Here is a 24,091-nt window from a genome sequence, read left to right on the forward strand (position 1 = left end):
GAATATTTGTGTAGGATATTCCCACTCTCACCTGGCACAATCAGATGATTTGCCTTTCCCCTTTCCATTGAGAGATAGGAGATTTCCACTGTAGAGAAATTGAACTCGAAAGACCTGAAAGTGGGGACACCAGGCACAGAGGAGAGTGGGGTGAAGACCTAGATTTAAAACAAGGGAGTTAAGTCAAAGCCTGTATACAGAATAGCGAGAATACCTGATCTCATTTCTCTGTCAGGCTTGCAGGAGGCCTGCAGCCAAGTCTTTACCCAAGAGGATCCCTACAAGGATGCTTACATGGGGAATCCAAACAGTCCCATAGAAGTGCTGCCTAGATACTGACACTTGGGAGATTACCTCCTAATCTGCCTAAATGAAGCCCAACACTTGAAAACTCCCATCCATGCATAACAGAGCTCCTTAGGCAGCCAAGGATGAGTACACATTTGAGGAGAACTTTTAACCTAAAAGGGCTCAAGACAAACACAATAAGTAAACACAAATGAATCAAAGACAATGCAGAAAATAGGGGGGAAAAAAAACTGAAAAATACATAATATACTCAGAAAGATAAGAGAAAATGTAGCTATGAAATAACAAGATTCTACTTTTAAATAAAGAAAAGGCTGGGAAGAGCTTTTGGAATTAGAATATATTAAAAAATTCAATTAAGGGATTGAAAGATGAAGTCAAGAAAATCTCCCAGAAAGGATAACCAAAAGACAAAGATACAAAATTAGTAAACAGAAGATTAGAGAAGGAAAAAAAAAGAAGGAAAATTAGTGGATCAGTCCAGAAGGTTCAACATCTGACTCATTTGAAGAAAGACTAGAGAAAAGAGTGAGGAGGAAATCAACTAAGACAGTAATACAAGAACGTTCCTAGAATTAATTAAAGGACACGACTCTCCAGACTGAAAGGATCTCCATATAACGAATAGAAAGAAGTCTCATTGCATGTGCATGAACCCATTCTGAGGAAGTTACTGAAGGCTGTGCTTCATGAAAACACAAGAGTTAACCAAGAAGGAGGAAGACATGGAATTCAGAACCTAGGGGATCTAACACAGAAAAGAGGCAAAGATAATTCTCAAGAGGACAGAAAAGTGAAGTTCCAGGTCAAGAATCTGAGAGGAATAGGTCTAAAAAGCAACCAATCCAAGTAGGCTGTGGAAGAGGGAAATATATTTTATATGCTTGGGTAGAAAAATATATTGAAGGCACAACAATTGGTCTTTTTTCACCTGGAGCAACAGAGGAAGAAGGAGAGTCAGGAATAGGAGGAAGATATAGAATGTGTGGTTAATCGGCTCCATGAACAACTGCCTCCTTTGCCATGAGACCAGAAGAATTGGATAGTGCCTGGCTATCATTACTGAACATTTTGATCAAAGATTCTTTAGAAGAATCCTGACCAAAGGAGGGGAAATGTAGAGCAGAATTTCAAATTCTCATGGAATCCAGAATTTCTGGAGCCATGGAGGGTAGATGAACCCCTGAAACTATTACTCTGAGATAATCTTTAACTCTTAAATTAAAAACATCCCCTGAAATCTTCTTAAAACCAGACAATAGTTTAGCTTAACTAGTAAAAAATGCCTGCCTTGAGCATTATGCTCCATTTTATGGGATCAATTGACAACAGCAACTCAAAAGATTAAATAGGAACCTTAGGGGGCAGTGAGTTTATGTTAATGAGGGAGGAAAAACTCAAAAAAGGAGGGTGAGAATGACTGTACAACTGGAAGAATATAATTACTGTCACTGAATTGTACATTTAGAAACTGTTGAACTGGTGTATGTTTTGCTGTGTATATTTTCAACAACAACAACAAAAATAAAGTATTTTTAAAAAAGTATGGATATGCTTTAAAACCAAAAAGAAAAACCACAGTGAGATACCACCTCACTCCTACTAGTATGGCTAAGATCGAAAAACAGAAAATAACAAGTGTTGATGAGGATGTGGAGAAATTGCTGCTGGAAATGCAAAATAGTACAGCCACTGTGAAAAGCAGCTTGGCGGTTCCTCAAAAAACTAAACATAGAACTACCATATGACCCAGCAGTTCCACTCCTCTTTTCAAGAGAATTGAAAATAATGATGCAAACAGACACTTGTATACCAGTGTTCATTCCAGCACTATTCACAATAGCCAAAAGGTGGAAGCAACCTAAATATCCACTAAAGGATGAATGAGATAAACAAAATGTGTATGCATACATTTACATATATACATACATATATATATATATATATGTGCATGCACACACAATGGAATACTGCTCAGCCAGAAAGAGAAATGAAGTCCTGATACATGTTACAATATGGATGAACCTTAAGAACGTTATGCTGAGTGAAATAAGTCAATCAAAAGGGACAGATATTATATATCTCACTTATATGAAATAACAAGAATAGGTGAAGGTCTAGAGAGCAAAGTAGGAGCAGGAGTTTCATCCCTGCCAGGTTGTTTCATCCCCCTGGACTTCTGCCTTCATACAGCAGTAATGAGGCACCCTTTCCCCTCCCTAGTGGAGTAATGTCAGAAGGTTCTGGGTAGGACTTTCCCCACTGCCCAGGCTCTCCATTCCCTGTGGTGTCTGTATAGGCCATAGAAAGGCATTACGGCATTTCTGCCCCTCTTAGCCGAGGAGGTATCAGTGGAAGCGTGGTGGGAAGCCAGAACTACTATCACACCTAGAAGTAAAGAGGAGGCCCCCACTTGGGTGTCATCAGAGGCCAAATGGGGAATTTCACTTTCTTCCTCAACCTGGTCATAACAAGGTAGTTCGCTAATCCCATCCTCCTGTGGGATTAGAGCAAAAAATCTAACGTTATCTGATTCAAGTCCAGAGGGAGAGGAGAAAGAGGATGGGGCTGGAAAAGTATTAGAAAAAATAATGGCCCAGACTTTGCTAATCTGCCAAAAGACAAACAGATTTAAGAAGCTGAGCAAACCCCAAACAGGGTGAACCTAAAGAAATTCACACCGAGACCCATCATAGTAAAACTTCTGAAATGCAAAGACAGAAAAAATCTTGAAAGCAGCAAGAGAAATGACATCTTGCCTATAGGGGAAAAGCAGTTGGAATGACAACAGATTTCTTAACAGAAACCATGGAGGCTAGAAGCAAGTAGCATAACATTGTTTTTAATTGTTGAAAGACCCTGTAGACATCAAGAATAATAAAGGAATACTACAAGTAACTCTTAAACATGCATTTGACAACTTAGGTGAAATGGACCGATTCCTTGAAAAACGGAAAACTACCACAACTCACCAGTATGAATAGATCATCTGAATAGCCCGATAACTAATTATTAAGGAAATTCAGTATGTAATTTTAAAACTCCCAAAAAGAAATCTCCAAGCCCAGATGATGTCACTGGAGGATTTTGCCAGACGTTTAAAGAGTTAACACCAATTCAACACAGTCTCTTCCAGAAAAAAGAAAGGAGGAAGTACTTTCCAACTCATTTTATGAGGTCAGTATTATCCTGATAATAAAACCAGCCCAAGATGGTACCCAAAAACAAAACAAAACAAAACAAATAAACAAAAAAAAAAAAAAAAACAGGCAAATATCCCTTATGAATATAGGCACAAAAATCCTTAATAAAATATTAGCAAATAAAATTCAGCAATTTATTACAAGAATTATACACTATGACCAAGTGGACTTTATTCCAGGGCTGCAGGGTTGGTTCAGTATTTGAAAATGTAATCCACCACATTCATAGGCTGAATAAGCAAAGTCACAGTGCAAAACAACATTTGACAAAATTCAACACTCATTCATGACAAAAGCTCCGAAAAATAGAAATTGAGGGGAACTTCTTCAACCTGACAAAGATCATCTGTAAAAATATACAACTGATATTATTCTTACTGGTGAAAGACTGAATGCTTACCCCTTAAGAATTTCTACTCTCATCGCTCTTATTCAGTATATTGCTGGGAGCTCTAGCCAGTGCGATAAGTCAAGGAAGGGAAATGAAAGGCATACAGTTTAAAAAGAAAGAAAACGCTCCCTGTTTGCAGATGATATGATTGTTTATGTAGAGATTCTCAAAGATTCTACAACAAAACCTCATAGAACTAATAAGTGAGTTCAGTAAGGTTGCAGGATATAAGATAAACATACAAAAGTGAATTTTAATTCTATATTCAAGTAATGAATACATGGACACCAAAATTAAAAATACAATACCATTTACAATTGCCTTTTTTTTTTTTTTTTTTTAAGAAAAGAGCAGGTATAAATCTATCAAAACATGTACAGGATTTGTATGCTGAAAACCACAAAACACTAATGAAAGAAGAAAAAAAAAAGATCTAACTACATGGAGAGGTATACTGTGTTCATGGGTTGGAAGACTTAACACTGTAAAGACATCAGTTTTTCTGACAACAGTATACAGGTTTGATGCAATTCCTATCAAAATCCCAGCAAGATTTTTTGTAGATACAGACAAGATTATTCTGAAATTTATATGGAAAGGCAGAGGAACTAGAAGAGCTAGAAAAATTTTGAAGAAGAATAAAGTGGGAAGAAATCAGTCCATTTGATTTTAGGATGTATTGTCTACATCCTAATACTAGAGCATGAAGAGTGTGTGGTATAGGCAGAGGGATACACACACAGATGAATGGAACAATATGATGAACCCAGAAGTAGAGCTGCACAAATACGCCCAACTGATTTTTGACAAAGGTATAAAAGCAAGTCAATGGAAGGAGGATAGCACTTTCAACAAACAGAGGTTATGTCCTTCTCAACTTGATACTTTATAAAAATTCACTCAATATGGATCATTGACTTAAATGTAAAATCTAAGACTATAAAACTTTTAGGAAAAAAAAACATAGAAAATGTTTGGGATCTAGGGCTAAACAAAGAGTTCTTAGACTTGACATCAAAAGCATAATCCATAAAAGGAAAAATAGATTTAAAAAATTGACAAACGACCTCCTCAAAATTTAAAACTTTTTGTTCTGCAAAAAACCTTGTTAAGAAGATAAAAAACAAGCTATAGAGTGGGAGAAAATATTTGCAAGCCACATATCTGACAAAGCATTAGTATCTAGAATATAAAGAACTCTCAAAACTTAGCGTAAAAAAAAGCAGATAATCCAGTTAGAACATAGGCAAAAGGCACAGAGAGGTATTTCACCAAAGAAGATATACAGATGACAAACACGTGGAAAGATGTTCAATATTATTAGCCATTAGGAATATTCAAATTAAAACCACAATGAGGTATCACCACACACCTATAAAAATGTCTAAAATTAAATAATGGTGACACTACCAAATGCTAGCAAGGGCAAGAATGCAGAGAAACTGGATCCCTCATGTACTGCTGGTGGGAACGTAAAATGGTCCAGCCAGTCTGGAAAACAGTTGGGGAGTTTCTTCAAATACGAAACATGCAACTACCATACAACCTGGCAATTGTACTCCCAGGCGTTTATTGCAGAGAAATGAAGACTTCATGTTCACACCAAAACATGTATTTGAATGTTTATAGCAGCTTCATTTGTAATAGCCAAAAGCTGGAAACAACTCAGAAGAAATGTGGTCCATAAATTAATGATGCATGCAACAACTTGGATGAACTCTCAGAGAATTATGCTGAGTGAAAAAAGCCAGAATCCCAAAAGGCTACATCCTGTATGTTTCCCTTCATAAAATATTATTGAAATGACACAATAACAGAAATGGAGAATTGATTAGTGGCTTGCTGGGTGTTAAGGAGGAGATCAGGTGGGAGGGAAGTAGGTGTGCCTATAAAAGGGCAGCATGAGGGATCCTTGTGATGAATGGGTTCTACATCTTCACTGTATCAATGTCAATATCCTGGTTGTGATATTGTACTATAGTTTTCCAAGATGTTACTGTGGGCAACAGGGAAAAGGGTATAATGAATTTCTATATTATTTCTTACAACTGCATGTGAAATTACTATATGATCTTAAAAGAAAGTTGAGTGAAAAAGTTGTACATGAAAGAATTGTAATTATGGTACACTACTTGGCTTAGCAGTGAAATAGAATATACATGAAAAAAATGATACAAGCACTAAGTAATGATTAGGCCAAAAATTATCGGAATTGTAAGAAAAAAAGAAAGAGAAGTGGGAGTGGTGCTGTAAGAGGGTTAAATCTTTATCATAATCAGAAGTCAACAGATAATAAACAGATACATTGAGCAAGAGTAACATGAACACATTATTTAGAAATAATTATTATTATAATTTTTTATAATAATTATTTAGGAGAAACAAAACTTAGAAGTGGTTGCCGCTGGGAAGTGGTTTTATACGGTTGTCGTTTTTTGTTATACCCTTTTTGGGGCTACTTGCCTTTTTAAACTGTGTACGTTTATTACTTTGATAAAAATGAACAATGACAACAACAAAATTCACCACCGATGAGGAAATAGTTCCACGTTTTCCAGGATGGCTTTTTATGGCAAGTTTTTTGTATTTAGAATGTACATTAATAAAGTAAAGCTGAGAGGAAATTAATAGTAGGTCCTATTTTCTGAGTGTTTATTGTGGTCAGCAGCAGTTTGTTTAGCATTTTAAGTATATTTTTCTCTTTTAACCTTCACAGAACCTTTATAAAGTAGTTACCACTCTTGCCGTATATTCCATCACAAGCCAACATTTGTGTCAGGAGTGCCCAAAATAGTGTATGGTTTGTATGGTTCACAGTGGGCACATAGGTGCTTGTTGAATGTAGGAGTGGACATGATAGCTCTAACATGAACTTGAGGTTTGCTGGGACATTTTAATTCTAGGAGAGACAATGAGTAATTTATCCTATCTGTCGTAACAAACACAAAAATCTACTTGATCAGATTTTTTTTACTGTTTTTTTATTTTTAAAAATTGAATATGTGGTTTATGTACGTGGTAAAAATTCAAATGGTATTCTTGTTGAAAATAAGTCTCCCTGCCCTATTTTTTGAGTCATACAGTTCCCTCCCTGGAAGGTATTACTGATACCACTTTTTTGTGTCTCCTTACACAAAAACATTTCCAAATGATTACATAGTATACACTGTTTGCACTTTGCTTTTTACACTCAACAGTGTATCTCGGAGAGGGTTCCATATTAGAATATACGAAGCTGCATTGTCCATTTTAATGGTTGCATAGTATTCCATTACATGACGCTATCATATTTTCTTGAACCAGTGCTCTCTTGATGCACATTTGTTTCCAACCATTTCACAAATGTTTACTATATCTATAGGATGAATTCCCAGAACTAGAATTTCTGGATCTAAGGCTATGTTATTTTTTAATTTGATGGACATTGCCAAATTGCTCTTCAGAGATGTTTTAAACCAGTGTATACCATCAGCAGCAAATGAGAATAAATTTCTCCACACTCTTAGGAACAACACAGCAGATCCTCCAACTTTTTGATCCTCGCTGATCTGATAGGCATAAATGTTTTCTTATTATAGTTTGTACTTATCATGAGTGAGATTGAGTATCTTCAAATGTTTAAGAGCCATATCTCTTTTAAGCTATCTTTCCATATCTTTTGTCCATTTTTCTATTAGGTAATTGGTTGTTTTCTTGTCCATTTTTAGTAGCTCTAACATATTAGGTAGATTAGCTCTTTGCTACGAAATTTATTGTAAATGTTCCCCCAGTTTGTCATTCGTCTTTGATTCTGGTTGTCTTAGGTTGATTCTCTAGGACCAAAGCCTGAAACTGGAGATCTTGTTGAACTGATTTGAAGGTGTGCTTGCAGGAGAAGGGGAGTGAAGAAAGCAGGATACAACAGAGGAAAAAGATACACAGAACATGTGGGCTCAGAGACGAGTTTTAACAAGATGCCATGCTCTAAAAGGATTCGTTCTGCTTAAAGCAAGGGATCTGGTATTTTAGTCACTGGCTGAGGAGTGTGTGTGGGAGAAAGGAAGTGGTGCACAAGGAGCTCCTGAGTTAAGTGTCTCCCATTTATCCCAGGGCAGTTCTTTGAAGAAGAAAGCGACTGGGAGCTATCATCAGTCAACGCTTAGAGCAGCTGAAAAGAGTTCTGAGTGGGAAATGGTATTTGAGTGGGCACCAGTAGCACGCGCCACAATTTGTGCCTTAAACTTTTTAGATCCTCTTGTTTCTCACATGAAGTCCACGCCATCCAGACACAGCTTCTCTAGGATTGTTTGATTCTAATTTCTACAAAACTTTTCGTACTAACCACAGCCCCCACTATTCCATTGAGTCACAAGGCCACAGCTGGTGCTCATTGTCTCTCTCCTCCCTCCTAGCTTGTCTTTTCCTAGCTCACAGTTCTGGTGCTCCAGATGGTTTGCCTCAGGCTCTGCGCCCTTGATCACCTTGCCCTTACCAGGTTGTGGGTGCTGTATTTGCCCATTTACAATTACAACAAGGCGTGGGAATAGCAAAAGACACGAGGGGGTCACCAGACATATATCTTTGTGTCCTCATTATGTGGCAGCATCCCCACCTCCTCATGATGATCAAAGTCACCCCCACCAGAACAGTAACTCCTTTCTTTGCTTGTTTGTCTACAGCTCTATCAGGTGGGCAGCTCCTGGATGGTATCAAATTCTGTAGGACCATTGAATCCCATGGTCATGAGCCTGCCACTGTACATCCTTTACTACAGAGCGTGTTATCTGATCCAAGGTGATGTTACGTTTTATCCCATGCAATAGGTCAGACCACTCCATGAGCCTTTGGTTGTGGTGCTGGCTGAGACATTACAGATAGGAAAGGCAAACCCATATCTGGAGTACATGCCAATCCTAGTTAAGCAAAAATGTTTCATATTGTAGGGTTGAAGGAGTCCCATGTATTCAAATTGCCACCAACTAGCTGGTTGGTCTCCTTGAGAGATGATGCCTTATCAGGGCTGCAGGATGGCTCTTTATTGCTGGCACATCCAACATTCAGCAGTGGCTATAACTGGGTCACTTTGGTGAGAGTTGGCCCCTGCTGTTGGGCCCATGCATGGCCTCCATCCCTGCCACCATGGCCACTCCATTCACAAGCCCATCATATAAGCCAGAGGACACGCACGGTGGCATCTACTGGCCAAATCATCCTTGACACCTGGTTGTTTAGTGCCCTTTCTGCAGTGAAGTCTCTCTGGTGGTTATTTAAGTGTGGTACAGAGGTTTCACACCTATGTCTCTTCTCCAGACCTCCTTGTCCTTGCTTTTCCAATTTTGCTCTTTCCAGGCCTTGGCTGACCAGCTACGCCATTTGCTACTGCTCATAAGTCTATAACGGCCACTTCTTTCTGCACTCAAAGAGTATGACCAGTGCATTGCCTGGAGTTCTGCCCACTGGGAGGATTTTCCCCCACTACTGGCTTTCAGGGCCTCCCGTGAGGGGCTGTAGTGCATTTGCTTGTACCCAAGTAGTATGAACCAAGGTCAGTTTTTTTCCCATGGTGTAGTGGTTAAGAGCTCGGCTGCTGACCAAAAAAGGCTGGCAGTTCAAATCCACCAGCCGGTCCTTGGAAACCCTACAGAGCAGTTCTCCTCTGTTCTACAGGGTTGCTAGGAGTCAGAATCAACTCGATGGAAATGGGTTACGGGTTATCAGCTGAGTATTGGGAGCCCTTTATGTGGCCAAAGGTGTGAGCTAAGGGAGACAGTTGGGTGCAACAGTGTCATGGCACGTGGACCACCTGTTGTGGCTTAAATATGCCTGCTAGGCTTATTCCAGCCTGATCCTGCTGTGCCACTTCCATTTTATGACAGATGGTTGCTAGGCACACCTGACTTTATGACTTGATGGATCTGACATTTCCTACTTCATGTTGGGCAGTTCTGTCTGCACAGTTACTTGAGTCCCACAGTCAAATTCTCAAAAACATGCCAGGAGCTGGTTTTGTAATGGTATATAAGTCTGCTGCAGATGGCATGGCCTTGCCCTGGAACCCTAAGACTCTGTACTATGTCTCTCCTGTTGGGATTTGCCAGAACAGAAACCTCACACAGCATCTTTCTCCACCACAAATACTTCCAATACCACAAGCTCTGCCAGGCTGATTGACCCAAGCAGCAGGCCTGCTTGTACTGCAGCCTGGACCTGCTGCAGAGGCATGTCTTGCAGCAGGCTCTACACAGAGGACCTTCCACATCATCCAGTAAATGGGTGGTTGCAGTATCCCCAGGTGCAGAATGTTGCTTCCAAAACTCAAAGAAGCAGACCAAGTGTTGTGCTTCTTTCTTAGAAGATGCAAGGTGCATGTGATGGTTAAGGTTGTATGTCAGTTTGGCTGGGCCATGATCAGTGGTTTGATAGTTATGATGTCGTTTGGCAGTTATGTAAGGATATAATCAACTCCATGATGAAAGCTGCTATGAGTATCCCATCAGTTGAAAGGGAGCTTCCTTGGGGGTGTGGCCTGCCTCCAGTATATAAATGGATGTTCCAACAAGGCTCTTGCTGTGGATCCTGCATCCAGCTTGTCATCATCTGACCTCCAGTTCTTGGGACTTGAGCTAGCAGCTTACCTGCTGATCTTAGGATTTGTCGGCCTCTGCAGCCTGTAAGCCAGGGGCTTGCTGTCTGACCTGCTGATCTTGGGTTCATCAGCCCCTACAGCTGCGTGAGTCAGGAGAAGCCTCCAGCCTAATGCCTGACGCATGGACTTTGGACTTGCCAGCCTCTACAACCGTGTGAGCCTTCCTTGAGATAAGTCTCTCTCTCTCTTTGTCACTCTTCTCTCTCTCTCTGTCTATATATATATATGTGTATTTATTTATTTACACATGCACACATGCTTCACTGGTTTTACTTTTGTAGAGAACCCAGCCTAGGACATTTGGTACTGAGAATGGTTCTAGAGAAACAAAATTGTAAGGACGAGTTTTCTAAATTATTTCCCAAGTCTGGTTAGTCTTAAAGATGTTGATGACTCTGTGTCCAGTAGTAAAGAGGGCACTGCTAGTCCATGGCATGAGGTGGCAAAAGAAATATGCAAAATATCACCACCAGTAGATCAAGTGTTGGTGAGAAGCAAGGTTCTGGGTGATTGCATGTTTGATACTTTTCTACAGTTTTGTCATAATGAGAAGTATAAGGAAGCTTGTTAATTGGTCCTACTTTTGCTAGACAAAGTGGTGAAAGAAAGAGATGAGTTCAGGGCTTCAGAGTCACAGCTTAAGCGCCACATAAACGACCTCAAAGTTTCCACTTGTGCCCTGAAAGAAAGCCTTATTTCTTGTAGTAACAGAGCTGATGTTGCTGAAAACCAAATCTAGAGTCTTATCCTAACAGTGATTGAATTACAACACCAATAAATTCTCAACCTTGAATGGTATCTGAAGTTAAAGTGAAGACATTGATTGGGAAGATACGGGATTCTGAAACTTGGGATGGGGACATTTGGGCAGATAAACAGGAAGGTGGGGACACTGAGGCTCTAAATTCTATTGAATCACTCCTGCTAACAGAACCAGCCCTCTTACTCACATCTGAAGAGATTAATCCAGGTTTGTCTGCTAAGCCACCCTCCCCAGTAAAACCATTAGCCCCTGCAGCCCCATCTGATGAGATTAACCCAGCTATGTATAAAGAGCCTTTGTCTGAGTCATCCCTGGGGAGGCATCTGAGTCATTGCCTGGGGCATCGCCTGAGGCAGATGTCTTACAGGACATTGCTGACTGTTCTCAGAACACATCCCCACCACCCATTTTTGCTTCTAGACCTATAACTAGACTTAAGTCCCAGTGAGCCCCAAAAAATGAAGTACTAAGTGTGATCCAGGGGGAGGTACACTACACTCCAAAAGAACTGCTTGACTTATCTAATATATACAAACAGAAACCTGGGGAATATGTGTGGGAATGGCTATTAAGGGTGTGGGGTAATGGTGCAAGGATCAGTCTGAGTTTATTGATATGGGCTCACTAAGGACAGATTCTTCATTCATTGTTTCAGTTTCGAGAGGTTAGGAAAGGAGCTAATAGTTTATTTGGTTGGTTTGCTGAATCATGGATTATGAGGTGGCCTACACTAAATCAAGTTGAAGTACCAAACCCGCCTTGTTATACTGTAGAAGAAGGTATCCAGAGGCTTAGGGAAATTGGCATGTTAGAGTGAATTTACCAGGTTAGACGCACAGACCCAACATGGAGTGCCCAGAGGATACACCTTTTTCTACAATATCGAGGAACAAACTTGTGAAGGGAGCCCCAGCATCCTTGAAGGCTACTGTGATTGCTATTTTATGTAAGTCACATTTGACAGTGGGAACTGCTCTAACTGAATTAAAACAGCCAACTACAGTGGGGCTCATTGGACCCTGTGGTGGTAGGGGCCAAGTGATGGTACTCATCAAAGAAAATGTGGTGTGGTTACTGTAATAGACAGCAGAGTCAAAGCAGTAATCAGAGTATTCTGACTCATATGAACTTAAGGCATTGGCTACTTAGTCATGGTTTCCCTAGGAGTGAAATAAATGGAAAATCTAGTAATTATTTATTTGATCTGTTCAAGCGTAAGAATTCTAGGTCAAAGAATGGCAGTCTAACTTGAATCGCCAGAATAGAGAGTCATGGCCCCTAAATCAATTCCCAGGTTTGCACCAGTTTACAGACCCACAACCCCTTGAGTGAAGGGGAGGCCTGGTCCCCTTGAGGAAGGACCCCACTGCACTTCCAGAAATTTATACTGTTAAATTTTCTCCCAGCCTTCCCCAAACTGATCTACGGCCTTTTACAAGAGTGACGGTTCATTGGGGAAAAGGAAATAGTCACATTTTTCAGGGATTACTGGACACTGGCTCTATACTGACACTAATTCCAGGAGACCCAAAACCAGTCAGATTGGGGGCATATGGAGGTCAGGTTATTAATGGAGTCTTAGCTCATATCTGTCTCACAGTGGGTCCAGCGGATTCCCAAGCCCATCCTGTAGTGATTCCTCAGTTCCAGAATGCATGATTGGGTTCATCAGCTCCTGCAGCTACGTGAGTGAGGAGAAGCCTTCAGCCTGATGCCTGACCTATGGACTTGGCATTTGCTGGCCTCTACAACTGTGTGGGCCATTTACCTGAGATAAACCTCTCTCTATATATATGTGCCCTTCACTGGTTTTGCTTCTCTAGAGAACCCAGTCTAAGACAGTGAAGATTCTACAAACTGTTAAGTATGTGTGTTCCTATTATACATCCAAGAAGTGGGAAAATGACCACCAATTGGATCTTGACACACTTTGAGGCAGACCTGGGCCTGAACTGCATGTATTACCTGACCCCCCATAATCCTCTGCCCTAATGGGTCCATATTGGAGTTTGGTTTAGTATCATCTCAGACCCTCCATCCGGTGCCCCTCACCAAAAAGACTTTCCTTTCCCCAGTGTACTTTCACCCAAGTAGGTGACTGTAAGTCCATTCGGAAAGAACCAGGGGAATCACTGCTGCATATACTCACCCCATTCTCATGGGGACTCGGCCTCTCCTTCAGTCAGTGTTTCTGGGTCTGGAAAGTGCCTCAGGTGTGGAAAATTTGTAAGGGCGCTTTTTCCACTGGAGAAGCTCACCTCAGCGTTCAGCTCATTGCATTTTGATCTCCTTGTTGCCGTATACTAAGCAGTACCCTTATTGGCTTCCCATTTCCCTTGCCCTTGGGAACACCAATGTTCTAGGCACCATCTTCAGAGATCCCCCAGCTGTCATTTTGGCCTTGCTGCTTCTTGTAGTAACTATACCCACCCTGCTCCTTGTAGTTAGTGCCGCCACCTGGCCTCTGCTCTTTCAGGATCCTGTTATCCCCATGGCTACTGGGGAGCCCAGTTCTATAACAGTGTTTCTCACCATCACCTTGCAGAGGTTCTCAGTGATACTGACGTCTCTCGCTTCAGCACATTCATTATTGCCTTCATAGTGGAGTGTCTTTTGGGCCTCCCAAGGAACACGGTGAGCTGGTGGGTTTCCTTTCTTATATAGTAGATCCACTCTAGCATGCCCACTTCCCTGAGCCTTTTGATACCTTTATCCACAGTGAGCTACCACCTTTACCACACTCCTAGGAGCCGTAGGAGCAGTACATTAGAACCACCTCTGGAGTGCTTCTCAGGGTGTTAAATACTGTGACATGGAGGGTGCCCTAGTGTAGACAGACATGCTCTTACCTAGCTTGGCACCTCATCCCCCTTGAGCCGGCACCTCAGGACCCACTCCCAGGCATACTTTTCCATTCCTGCAAGTACATGTTAGGCAGGTCTTGTAGTTTCTTTGGCATTTAATCCCTCTTCTCCTTCAGCAGGCCCAGCACTTCCCCAATCATGCTATGTTGAGATTTGATCCCAGTTATGGGTCTTAGAGCCAATAGGAGTAGACTCTGGAGGAACAAGCATTGTCTTATGAGGTCCCTATCTCATCGGAGGCCTTCATCTTCTGTAAAGGAAGAACTTGAGAATTCAGAGTTCTGAGGTACATCTACCTAGATATCCCCATTCCAAGTCTGCTACCCCTTCCCTTTCAGACCCAGACTCTGGCACAGGAAACTCGCCATTAAAGGCCAGTAGGTGGAAGTCATAGGGAGGCTGACTTGAGATCAGTATAAAATGGACTTATATTGTTGTTGCTTGGAGCCCTGGTGGCGCAGTGGTTAAGAGGTATGGCTGCTAACCGAAAGGTCAGCAGTTCAAATCTACCAGCTGCTCCTTGGAAACCCTCTAGGTCAGTTCTATTCTGTCGTATAGGGTTGCTATGAGTCGGAATTGACTCAGTGGCAATAAGTTTATTGTTGTTACTTGGTGATCGAGTCAGTTCTGACTCATTGCGACCTTATGCTTCAGAGTAGAACTGTGCTCCGTAGGATTTTCAAGGCTGTGACGTTTTGGAAGCAGATTGCCAGGTCTGTCTTCTGAGGCTATGGGTGGGTTTGAACTGCCAACCTTTTGGCTAGTAGTCTAGTGCTTAACCGTTTGTACCACCATCCTTCCCAGCCCACCCCCACCCCAAGTGAGATGCCTAATGAAGTAGTGAGCACGCTAGCCTTGGAGCTGTTTTAATCACAGATTGTCAGGAACACCCAGAGATGGAATTAGTTAATGCCTGCGAGGATAGTCTGGCTGTATCATCTTTCATCTGATTGAATCCCGGGGCTGAGATTGTACTGACAATGTGCTGGCCATGCAGATGTCCTCCCTCACCATCCCATCACGGCGGTCCCTCTTGTAGCTGTGTGCTCCATTTCATTAATCAATACAGCGCCCCAGACCACTTCAGCTTACACGGCTGTCGGCTGGTCACTGACCTTGCTGTAGGGGAGACACTGGGTTTTGGTTATGATCAGCCAGGGGCCACCCCTCGGAGGCAGAGCATTGCCTGCCACCCCAAGGCAGACAAGGAAGCCGTTGTAAGACCTGTCCAGCCTGTAATTATAGCAAGCCTGCCAGAATGATAGTTGTCATTTTTTTTATTGGCATAATAAAGTTGTTTTACTAGTAAATATAAATATTGTATAGCCAAAAAAAAAAAAAAAAACTCAAAGATTTCTTTGTAGAACAGTGAGCCTGAGTTTGAAGTGTTGTGGCCAGATTTTGGGTGACACTAAAAGAAAGACAAGCTACTGATGGTGACATCATGCCATACCAGGCCATTGGAGGCCAGGAATGGTTCCTGAGTGATTCTGGTGAAGGATGTGTAGGTATAATATCAGAGGCTGCTCTTATTTCAGCAAAGCACTTGACACGTAACTCCTCTTAGTTAATATTTTTTAGTAAGATTTGAATGAAAACATAAAATGTATAATTTTGGATGATAGAAAACTAGGGGGATAGCTAGTATATAGTATATTACTAATCATAATTAAAAATTTTTTAGCAAATGAAATCATTGGGTACAGCTATTAAGATGAAATCTAATACTGATAAAAGTAGTAAATGCCTGCGGTTTGGTTTACAGGAGCATATAAGAGGACAGAAAGGCCTAGGCTAACAGCAGATCTGTGGACACATTCCGGAATGTTAACTGATGACAAGCCAGTAGCTTGATGTGCTACGTATTTATTCTTAAGGTGCTCTAATTGTCGGAGGGGGGTTCCCAGCCTTCTGGCGACTAGGGAAACCATTGCACAGGTTTGTTTCATCCTCCTTCGCCCCCCACCCTTCTACAACTTTTTGGATTAAGTGTGCATTTCCCTCGAAGTTGCCCCCCACACACTGACAGTCCCAAGTTCCCGACACAGAATTCCAGTTTTTGCCAAGAGATGCCACCATAGATGCTTTTGCCAGGCAGACACTGGCACATGGGCTTTTGGTCTCACTCTGCAGATCCACCCCTGGTGTGAGATAGTCAAGGAATGTGATTATCTTTGATAAGTTAGAAGATTATTCTGGCTCTGCCATCTGACTAGTTTATCTGAACTGGGCTTGTTGAGCCCTGTCTGTAAAAGGTGAGTGATGCCAGCATGGACTGTGGTGAGAATTACACATGGTAGGATGCCGGGCACTCCTTGCGTGGTGTCTGGAGGGCAGACATTCAGGTCCTAGTGATTTTCATTCCTTCCTTTTCTCTTCATTAGCAGTTAGATAGGGAATGGTCAGTTTTGAAAGATAATTGTTGAACTCTCACCATGAAACTACTGAAAGCTTATTTCACAAAACTGGGTGAGGAAGAATATTGTTTAGGGGAGGCTGTTCCCAAAAGTTGCAAGAACAGATGTGGATCTCTCCTCTTCCTCTTCTCTTGTCTCCACCCCTGGTCTCCCTGGCTTGCAGAAGGCCACAGCACACATTTCCTTCCAAATATAGCTTTAGCCTTCCCAGCTGACTCTGGACTTTGATTCTTGTCTTTGAAAAGTCCTGCCCACCATATTGAGGGACCAAATGGTTCAGTTTGGGTTTGTCCAAGTGAAGCAGACTGGCAGGGCATTTGCAGGTTGACACCCATAATGAAACTTAAAACTGTGATTCCCTATCATTTAAAACTGAGCAGCTCTAGACTGGAGATCACTCAGACTGGGGAACGAAGCAGGCTGGGTCATCATGGTGACTTACAAAACCCAAGCAAAGTAAACACTCTCACTTGTCAATTTATCCACTGTTGTTCACAGCTAAATTTTTAGTAGATAAGGCGACCTTCTCACTATGTGGAGGAGGAAACTGGGACACAAAGAGATGACTAACTAGCTCAGCTTGTACAAGGCATGATGGCAAATGTGGATTTAGTTTGAGCTTCGTCCAATGGGTACCTTAAACTTCAGAAAAGCCATTCTCAGAAAGGCTGAGAAAAATGTAACTGATAAGAGTCTAATATCTAAAATATATAGAAAACTTCCACAACTTAACAGCAAAAAGATAACCAATCAAAAACTGGACAAAGGACATGAATGGACACTTCATAAAATCAGACACTGAAATGGCCAACAGACACGTGAAAAGGTGCTCAACGTCATTAGTCATCAGAAAAATGCAAATCAAAACCACAGTGAGATACCATTTTACTCCCACTACGATGCCTGAGATTTAAAAAAAAAAAAAAAAGGAAAATAACAAGTATTGGAGGGGATGTGGAGAAATTGGAACCCTCATCCACTGCTGGTGGGAATGCAAAATGGTACAGCTGTTGTGGAAAACAGTCTGGCTCAAAAAACTAGAGGTAGAGGTGGAACTGCCATATGACCCAGCAGTTCCACTCCTAGGCATATACCCTAGCGAACTAGTAGCAGTGACACGAACAGACATATGCACACCCACATTCATTGCAGCACTATTCACAGTAGCAAAAAGATGGAAGCAACCTAAGTGCCCATCAACGGATGAATGGATAAGTAAAATGTGGTACATACATGTAATGGAATACTACTTACTGATAAAGAAGATTGAGTTCCTGAAACATCTTGGAACATGAATGAACCTGGAGGACATTATGTTGAGTGAAACAAGTCAATCACACACATACAAAAAAACCCCAATATTGTATGTTCTCATTTTTATGAAATGACAGGAACAGGTAAATATACGGAGAATAACGTTCTTTAGTGGTCTGTGGATGGTGGGGAAAAGGGGGATTCACTCTCTAGATAGTAGACATTTGTTATTTTTGGTGAGGGGAAAGGTAACATCGAATGAGGATGAAGCGTACACAGTTTGACAAAGGTAAATGATGTGACTAAACTGTGCACAAGAAAAAAAAGAATGGTTAGAAATTGCTATGCCATATATAATTTTGAAACAACAGCAGCAACAATGGAAAAATATATATGTGGGTATATATGTATGTAGGCATATTTGTGTCTAGGTATGTATATGTGTGTGTATAGACATATATAATAAAGCATATGGGGGCACAGTTACAGATACTTTTTAGATATAATCAGACACCTCATGGCATCACTTTTCTGGGTTTGAAGGCTTAGGACCATAGTCTCATGGAATATCTTGGTCAATTAGCATAATATACTTTATAAAATTACGTTCTGTATCCTAGTTTGGTTAGTAGCGTCTGGGGTCTTAAAAGCTTGTGAGCAGCCATCTAATAAGATAGAACTATTGGTCTCTACTCATCTGGAGCAAAAGAGAAAGAAAGAAACCAAGGACTCAAAGAAGAAACTAGTCCACAGGACTAATAGTCTGCATGAACCATGGCCTCTTCTACCCTGAGACCAGAACTAGAAGGTACTGGCTACCACTACTGACCGTTCTAATCAGGCCCACAATAGATGGACCCTGATAGAATGGAGAAAAAATGTGGAACAGAACCTCAAATTCCTTTAAAAAAAAAAACAGACTTATTGGACTGGTTGAGACCGGAGGACCCCCTGAGACTATGGCCCTGAGATACTCTTTAAACCTTGAACTGAAACTAACCCCTAAGGTCACCTTGTAGCTAAATAACACATTGGACAAACACTGCATGATGTCGCTTATATGAAAAAGCAAACATACAGAAACTAAAGATTATTAATGGTTACCAGGAATAGGAGGGTGGGGGAAACGGGAGATTTTCATTATGTTCATGGTGGCGAAATATTTTGGAAAAGGAAAGCGATAGTGGTGGTACATCATGAAAAATGTAATCAGTGTCATTTAATTGTAAATATGGAACTTGTTACGCTGGCAAATTTTTTGGTGTGTACGTTTTCACCACAATTAAAAAAATTTTTTTAAAGGAAAAAAAAAAATAACGAACAATAGGGAAGTTTGAAAGCTTTCCGTTAGGCATTCTCGGACAATTTGAGTACCAAATCATTAAAGACAGTAATTAATTATAAGCCACTGAAAAATAGGAATTCATAAGTCCATACTGATAATAAAAAATTAAGAAATAGAGAAGGGAGGGCTCCTGCTGACCATAGAATTCCGAGTGCTGACTGGTAAATGTGGAGGGAACGCTGGAGTTCAGGTATGTATCACCAGTGGAAGTTCTGATGAAGAACAGGTTGTTTGCATGGTTTTACAGGGCCACCCGGACGATTACATTATTAGTTGCAAGGGAAAAAATAGTAATGATATGGTGGAAAAATCAGACGATACCTTAAGGAGTGATGAAAATGAACATCCTTGTGAGGAGCACGTGGATATCGCATGTGTCAGAGGAAAAGGACACCATCCTTCTTGTGTAGTAGTCAGTCAGAGAATGCACAATCAGAGTCTATTCATGAGGAAACATCAGACAAACCAAAAGTAAGGAGTGTTCTTTTTTTAAAAAGGAGGTGAGTACTTACTCTTCCAAAATGTCAGTGACAGAGATGTCAAAGAGAAAGGCCATAGAAATGGCTCAGGTTAAAGAAGACTAAAGAAACCTGACAACTAAGTGCAGTATCTGATCCTAGATTGACTCTTGAATGGGAGGCAAAAGAAAATACTCTAAAGGACAATATCGGGTTGAGTTGGTTGACAAAATTGGAATATAGACGTGATTAAATCGAAGTATTATATCAGTGTGTATAGTGGTTATGGAAAAGAGTATCTCTGATCTTAGGAAATACACATGAAGAATTTAGGGGTAAAGGACCATCATGTATGCAACTGCTCTCAAATAGTTGAGAAAAAATATATGTATTTTTTAATGGTAGAATACGCTTTATTTCTGAAACTTTTTGATTTATAGAATTAATTTTTCTTTGAACAACTTGTAAGATTACTCTTTAAAGAAATACACTTTGAGGAAGATTGATATAAAAGTACATCCAGGCTTAAGCATCTAAGATATCAAAATCTGAAGTTACAGATAGATGTTGTTAGGTGCCGTCCAGTCAGTTCTGATTCATAGCCACCCTAGGTACAACAGAATAAAACACTGCTCAGTCCTGTGCCATCCTCACAATTGTTGTTATGCTCGAGCCCGTCATTGCAGCCACTGTGAGAATCCGTCTCCTTGAGGGTCTTCCTCTTTTTCACTGACACTCTAATTTACCAAGCATGATGTCCTTCTCCAGGGACTTGTTCCTCCTGATAACACATCCAAACTACATGAGACGAAGTTTTGCCATCCTCTCTGTCAAGGAGCATTCTGGCTGTGCTTCTTCCAAGACACATTTGTTCGTTCTTCTGGCAGTTCATGGTATATTCAGTAATCTTCACCAACACCATAATTCAGAGGCATCAATTCTTCTTCGGTCTTCCTTATTCATTGTCCATCTTTCACATACATATGAGGCGATTGAAAATACTGTGGTTTGGGTCCGGTGCACCTTAGTTCTCAAAGTGTTATCTTTGCTTTTCAACACTGTAAAGAGGTCTTTTGCTGCAGATTTGACCAATGCAGTCTGTCGCTTGATTTCTTCTTTTCTTCTTCTTGTTTTTTTAAATTATTGTCCCTTAGATGAAGGTTTACAGAACAAACTAGCTTCTCATTAAACAATTAGTACACATATTGTTTTGTGACATTGTTACCAAACCCACGACATGTCAACAGTCTCCCCTTCTTGACCTTGGGTTCCCTATTACCAGCTTTCCTGTCCTCTCCTGCCTTCTAGTCCTTGCCTCTGGGCTGGTGTGCCCCTTTAGTCTCGTTTTGTTTTATGGGCCTGTCTAATCTTTGGCTGAAGGGTGAATCTCAGGAGTGACTTCACTACTGAGCTAAACAGGTGTCCAGCGACCATACTCTTGGAGTTTTTCCAGTCAGTGTCAGGCCAGTAAGTTTTTGTGAGTTAGAATTTTGTTCTACGTTTTTCTCTAGCTCTGTCCGGGACCCTGTAGTACGATTCCTGTCAGAGCAGTTGGTGGTGGTAGGTAGGCACCATCTAGTTGTACTGGACTCAGTCTGGTGGAGGCTGTGGTAGTTGTGGTCCATTGGTCCTTTGTACTAATCTTTCCCTTGTGTCTTTGGTTTTCTTCATTCTCCCTTGCTCCCGATGGGGTGAGACCAATGGAGTATCTTTCGATGGCTGCTCACAAGCTTTTAAGACCCCAGACACTATTCACCAAAGTAGACGTTGGAACATTTTCTTTATAAACTATGTTATGCCAATTGAGCTAGGTGTTCCCGGAGACCATGGTCTACACAGCCATACTTCTTCATTCATTCATTCATTTAGAAGATGTAAATGGTAAAGCGAATAGGATAAAATGTTAATAGGTGAATCTGGGTAAAGGGTACATGGGTGTTCTTTGTACTGTTCTTCTTGCAACTTTTCTGAAAGTTTGAAATTGCCACATAATTTTAAAAACTAAACAAAGTGTGTCTCTCATAAATAGCATATGGTTATATCTTTTTAATTTCAGCCTGATTAATCAGAGCACATACTTCTTTACATTTAATGTAATCATCGAGATGGATGGGTTTACATGTATCATCTTGGTATTTGTTTTCTATTTTTACCTCTGCTATTTGTTCCTCCTTTCTTATTTTTAGGATTAATTGGGTGTTTTATTATTATTATTTTAGTATTCCATTTTTTATCCTGTATTGGTTTTTGGCTGTACCTTTTTGTATTATTTGCCATTACTCTAGGAATTACAATCTGCATCCTTAACTTATTTCCATCTGTCTTGCCACTTCACTTTCAATGTAAAATCCACTTCCACTTCTCCTTCCCTTTCTGCTGTTGTTATGTATTGCTTCTACATTATGTAATCATATTATAAACTACAATATATACATCATATTATAAACCTCATAATACATTATTTTTGCTTTAATTGACTTTTTTTGGGGGGTGGGGCCTCGGGGCGCTGTGTTAGGGGTGAGTCTAAATGTAGCAAGAAGGTCTGCGTCTTGCTAACCCGTCACAGCCACCGTCGTCGTCGCTGACACTACCTCTGATCTGCAAGAGTCTTGCTGTTCAATACCGGGAAGCTAGCAGGATGTACCCTTTTTATCACAGGTGCGAGCCGTGGCATTGGCAAAGCTATTGCGTTAAAAGCAGCAAAGGATGGAGCGAATATTGTCATTGCCACGAAGACTGCCCAATTACACCCTAAAGTTCCAGGCACAATCTATACTGCTGCTGAAGAAATTGAAGCAGCTGGAGGAAAGGCCTTGCCATGTGTTGTTGATGTGAGAGATGAACAGCAAATCAGTGGTTCAGTGGAGAAAGCAGTCGAGAAATGTGGAGGAATTGATATTTTGGTGAATAATGCCAGTGCTATTGCCTTGAGCAGCACATTGGATACACCTACAAAGAAAGTGGATTTGATGATGAACGTCAACACCAGAGGCACCTACCTTACATCTAAAGCTTGTATTCCTCATTTGAAAACGAGTAAAATTGCTCATATCCTCAATCTCAGCCCTCCACCGAACCTAAATCCATTGTGGTTCAAACAGCACTGCGCTTATACCATTGCTAAGTATGGTATGTCTGTGTGTGTACTTGGAATGGCAGAAGAATTTAAAGGTGAAATTGCAGTCAATGCATTATGGCCTAAAACAACCATACACACTGCTGCTATGGATATGCTGGGAGGAGCTGGTATTGAAAGCCAATGTAGAAAAGTTGATATCATTGCAGATGCTGCATATTCCATTTTCAAAAAGCCAAAAAATTTTACTGGAAACTTTATTATTGATGAAAATATCTTAAAATAAGAAGGCATACAAAATTTTGATGTCTATGCAGTTAAACCAGGTCATCCTTTGATGCCAGATTTCTTCTTAGATGAACTCCCAGGTACAGTTAATGCGAAAATGGAATCACGTGATGCTGCTCCATCTATCAAAGAAGGGAAGCAGATGCCACAACCAAAAGGAGGTTCTGTGGAAGAAACATTTAGAATTGTCAAGGAGACTCTCAGTGAGGACACTGTTAAAGCCGCTCAAGCAGTCTATCAGTTTGAACTCTCAGGTGAAGATGGTGGAACATGGTTTCTTGATCTTAAAAGCAAGGGTGGGAATGTTGGATGTGGAGAGCCCCCTGCCCAGGCAGATGTGGTGATGAGTATATCTACTGAAGATTTTATCAAAATGTTTTCTGGGAAACTAAATCCAACAATGGCATTCATGTCAGGAAAATGGAAGATTAAAGGTAACATGGCCCTAGCAATCAAATTGGATAAGTTAATGACTCAGATGAATGCCAGACTGTGAAGGAAAATAAAATGTTGACCACTGAGCTCGACAAGTAAAAAGCCCAACTGTTTAAAATCAGATGTTTTCTTCCCTATTGTATAATAAGGATATATGCATGTTTGTCTTGAAAAAAATGCAATTTCTCTATCTGTAACACTTGAAATTGTAATTAAAACAGCTAATCATATATAAGCTTCATTAAATGGAATTCTAAGACATTCAGGTTTTTATATTTTGTGAGTTTTGCTCTCGGAGCCTTATATCTCGTTTACCATTTTCTTCTAGGAAAGTGTAATGAGCAGTCAATCTGGGTCAAGCAGTACAGTTATCTCTTTTCATAGCTTCTTCCCATGTAAAATGATTGGTCTGTTTAAAATTTTTAGTTTTGGATTGTATACTCCTGAGAATCCTAATGGTGTTTTAAACCTTTCTATGCTTATTTTAATGAAAATCTACAATGTATTTTCACAGAAATCACATAATAAACTACTTAGTAAATACAAAAAAAGAAAAAAAAATTGACTTTTTTTTTTAAATTGTGCTTTAGGTGAAAGTTTATAGCTCAAGTTAATTTCTCATCTAAAACTTTATACACAATGTTTTGTGACATTGGTTGCAGT

The 24,091-nt window shown here is 40.5% G+C and overlaps 2 protein-coding genes across 5 annotated transcripts in view; both read left to right on the forward strand.

Moving 5' to 3' along the window:
- CCM2 (CCM2 scaffold protein) overlaps positions 1–24,091 on the forward strand; it is a 62,552-nt gene that overhangs the window by 17,521 nt on the left and 20,940 nt on the right. The window lies entirely within an intron of this gene.
- Positions 22,137–24,091, forward strand: LOC105756757 (hydroxysteroid dehydrogenase-like protein 2). The gene is given in 1 exon segment (XM_023740468.1): positions 22,137–24,091. A coding segment is annotated over 1 exon segment (891 nt). The 5' UTR covers positions 22,137–22,598; the 3' UTR covers positions 23,490–24,091.

The sequence above is a fragment of the Trichechus manatus genome, unplaced genomic scaffold (genome assembly GCF_000243295.1).
Source record: "Trichechus manatus latirostris isolate Lorelei unplaced genomic scaffold, TriManLat1.0 scaffold00155, whole genome shotgun sequence".
NCBI classification, from domain to species: Eukaryota; Metazoa; Chordata; class Mammalia; order Sirenia; family Trichechidae; genus Trichechus; species Trichechus manatus.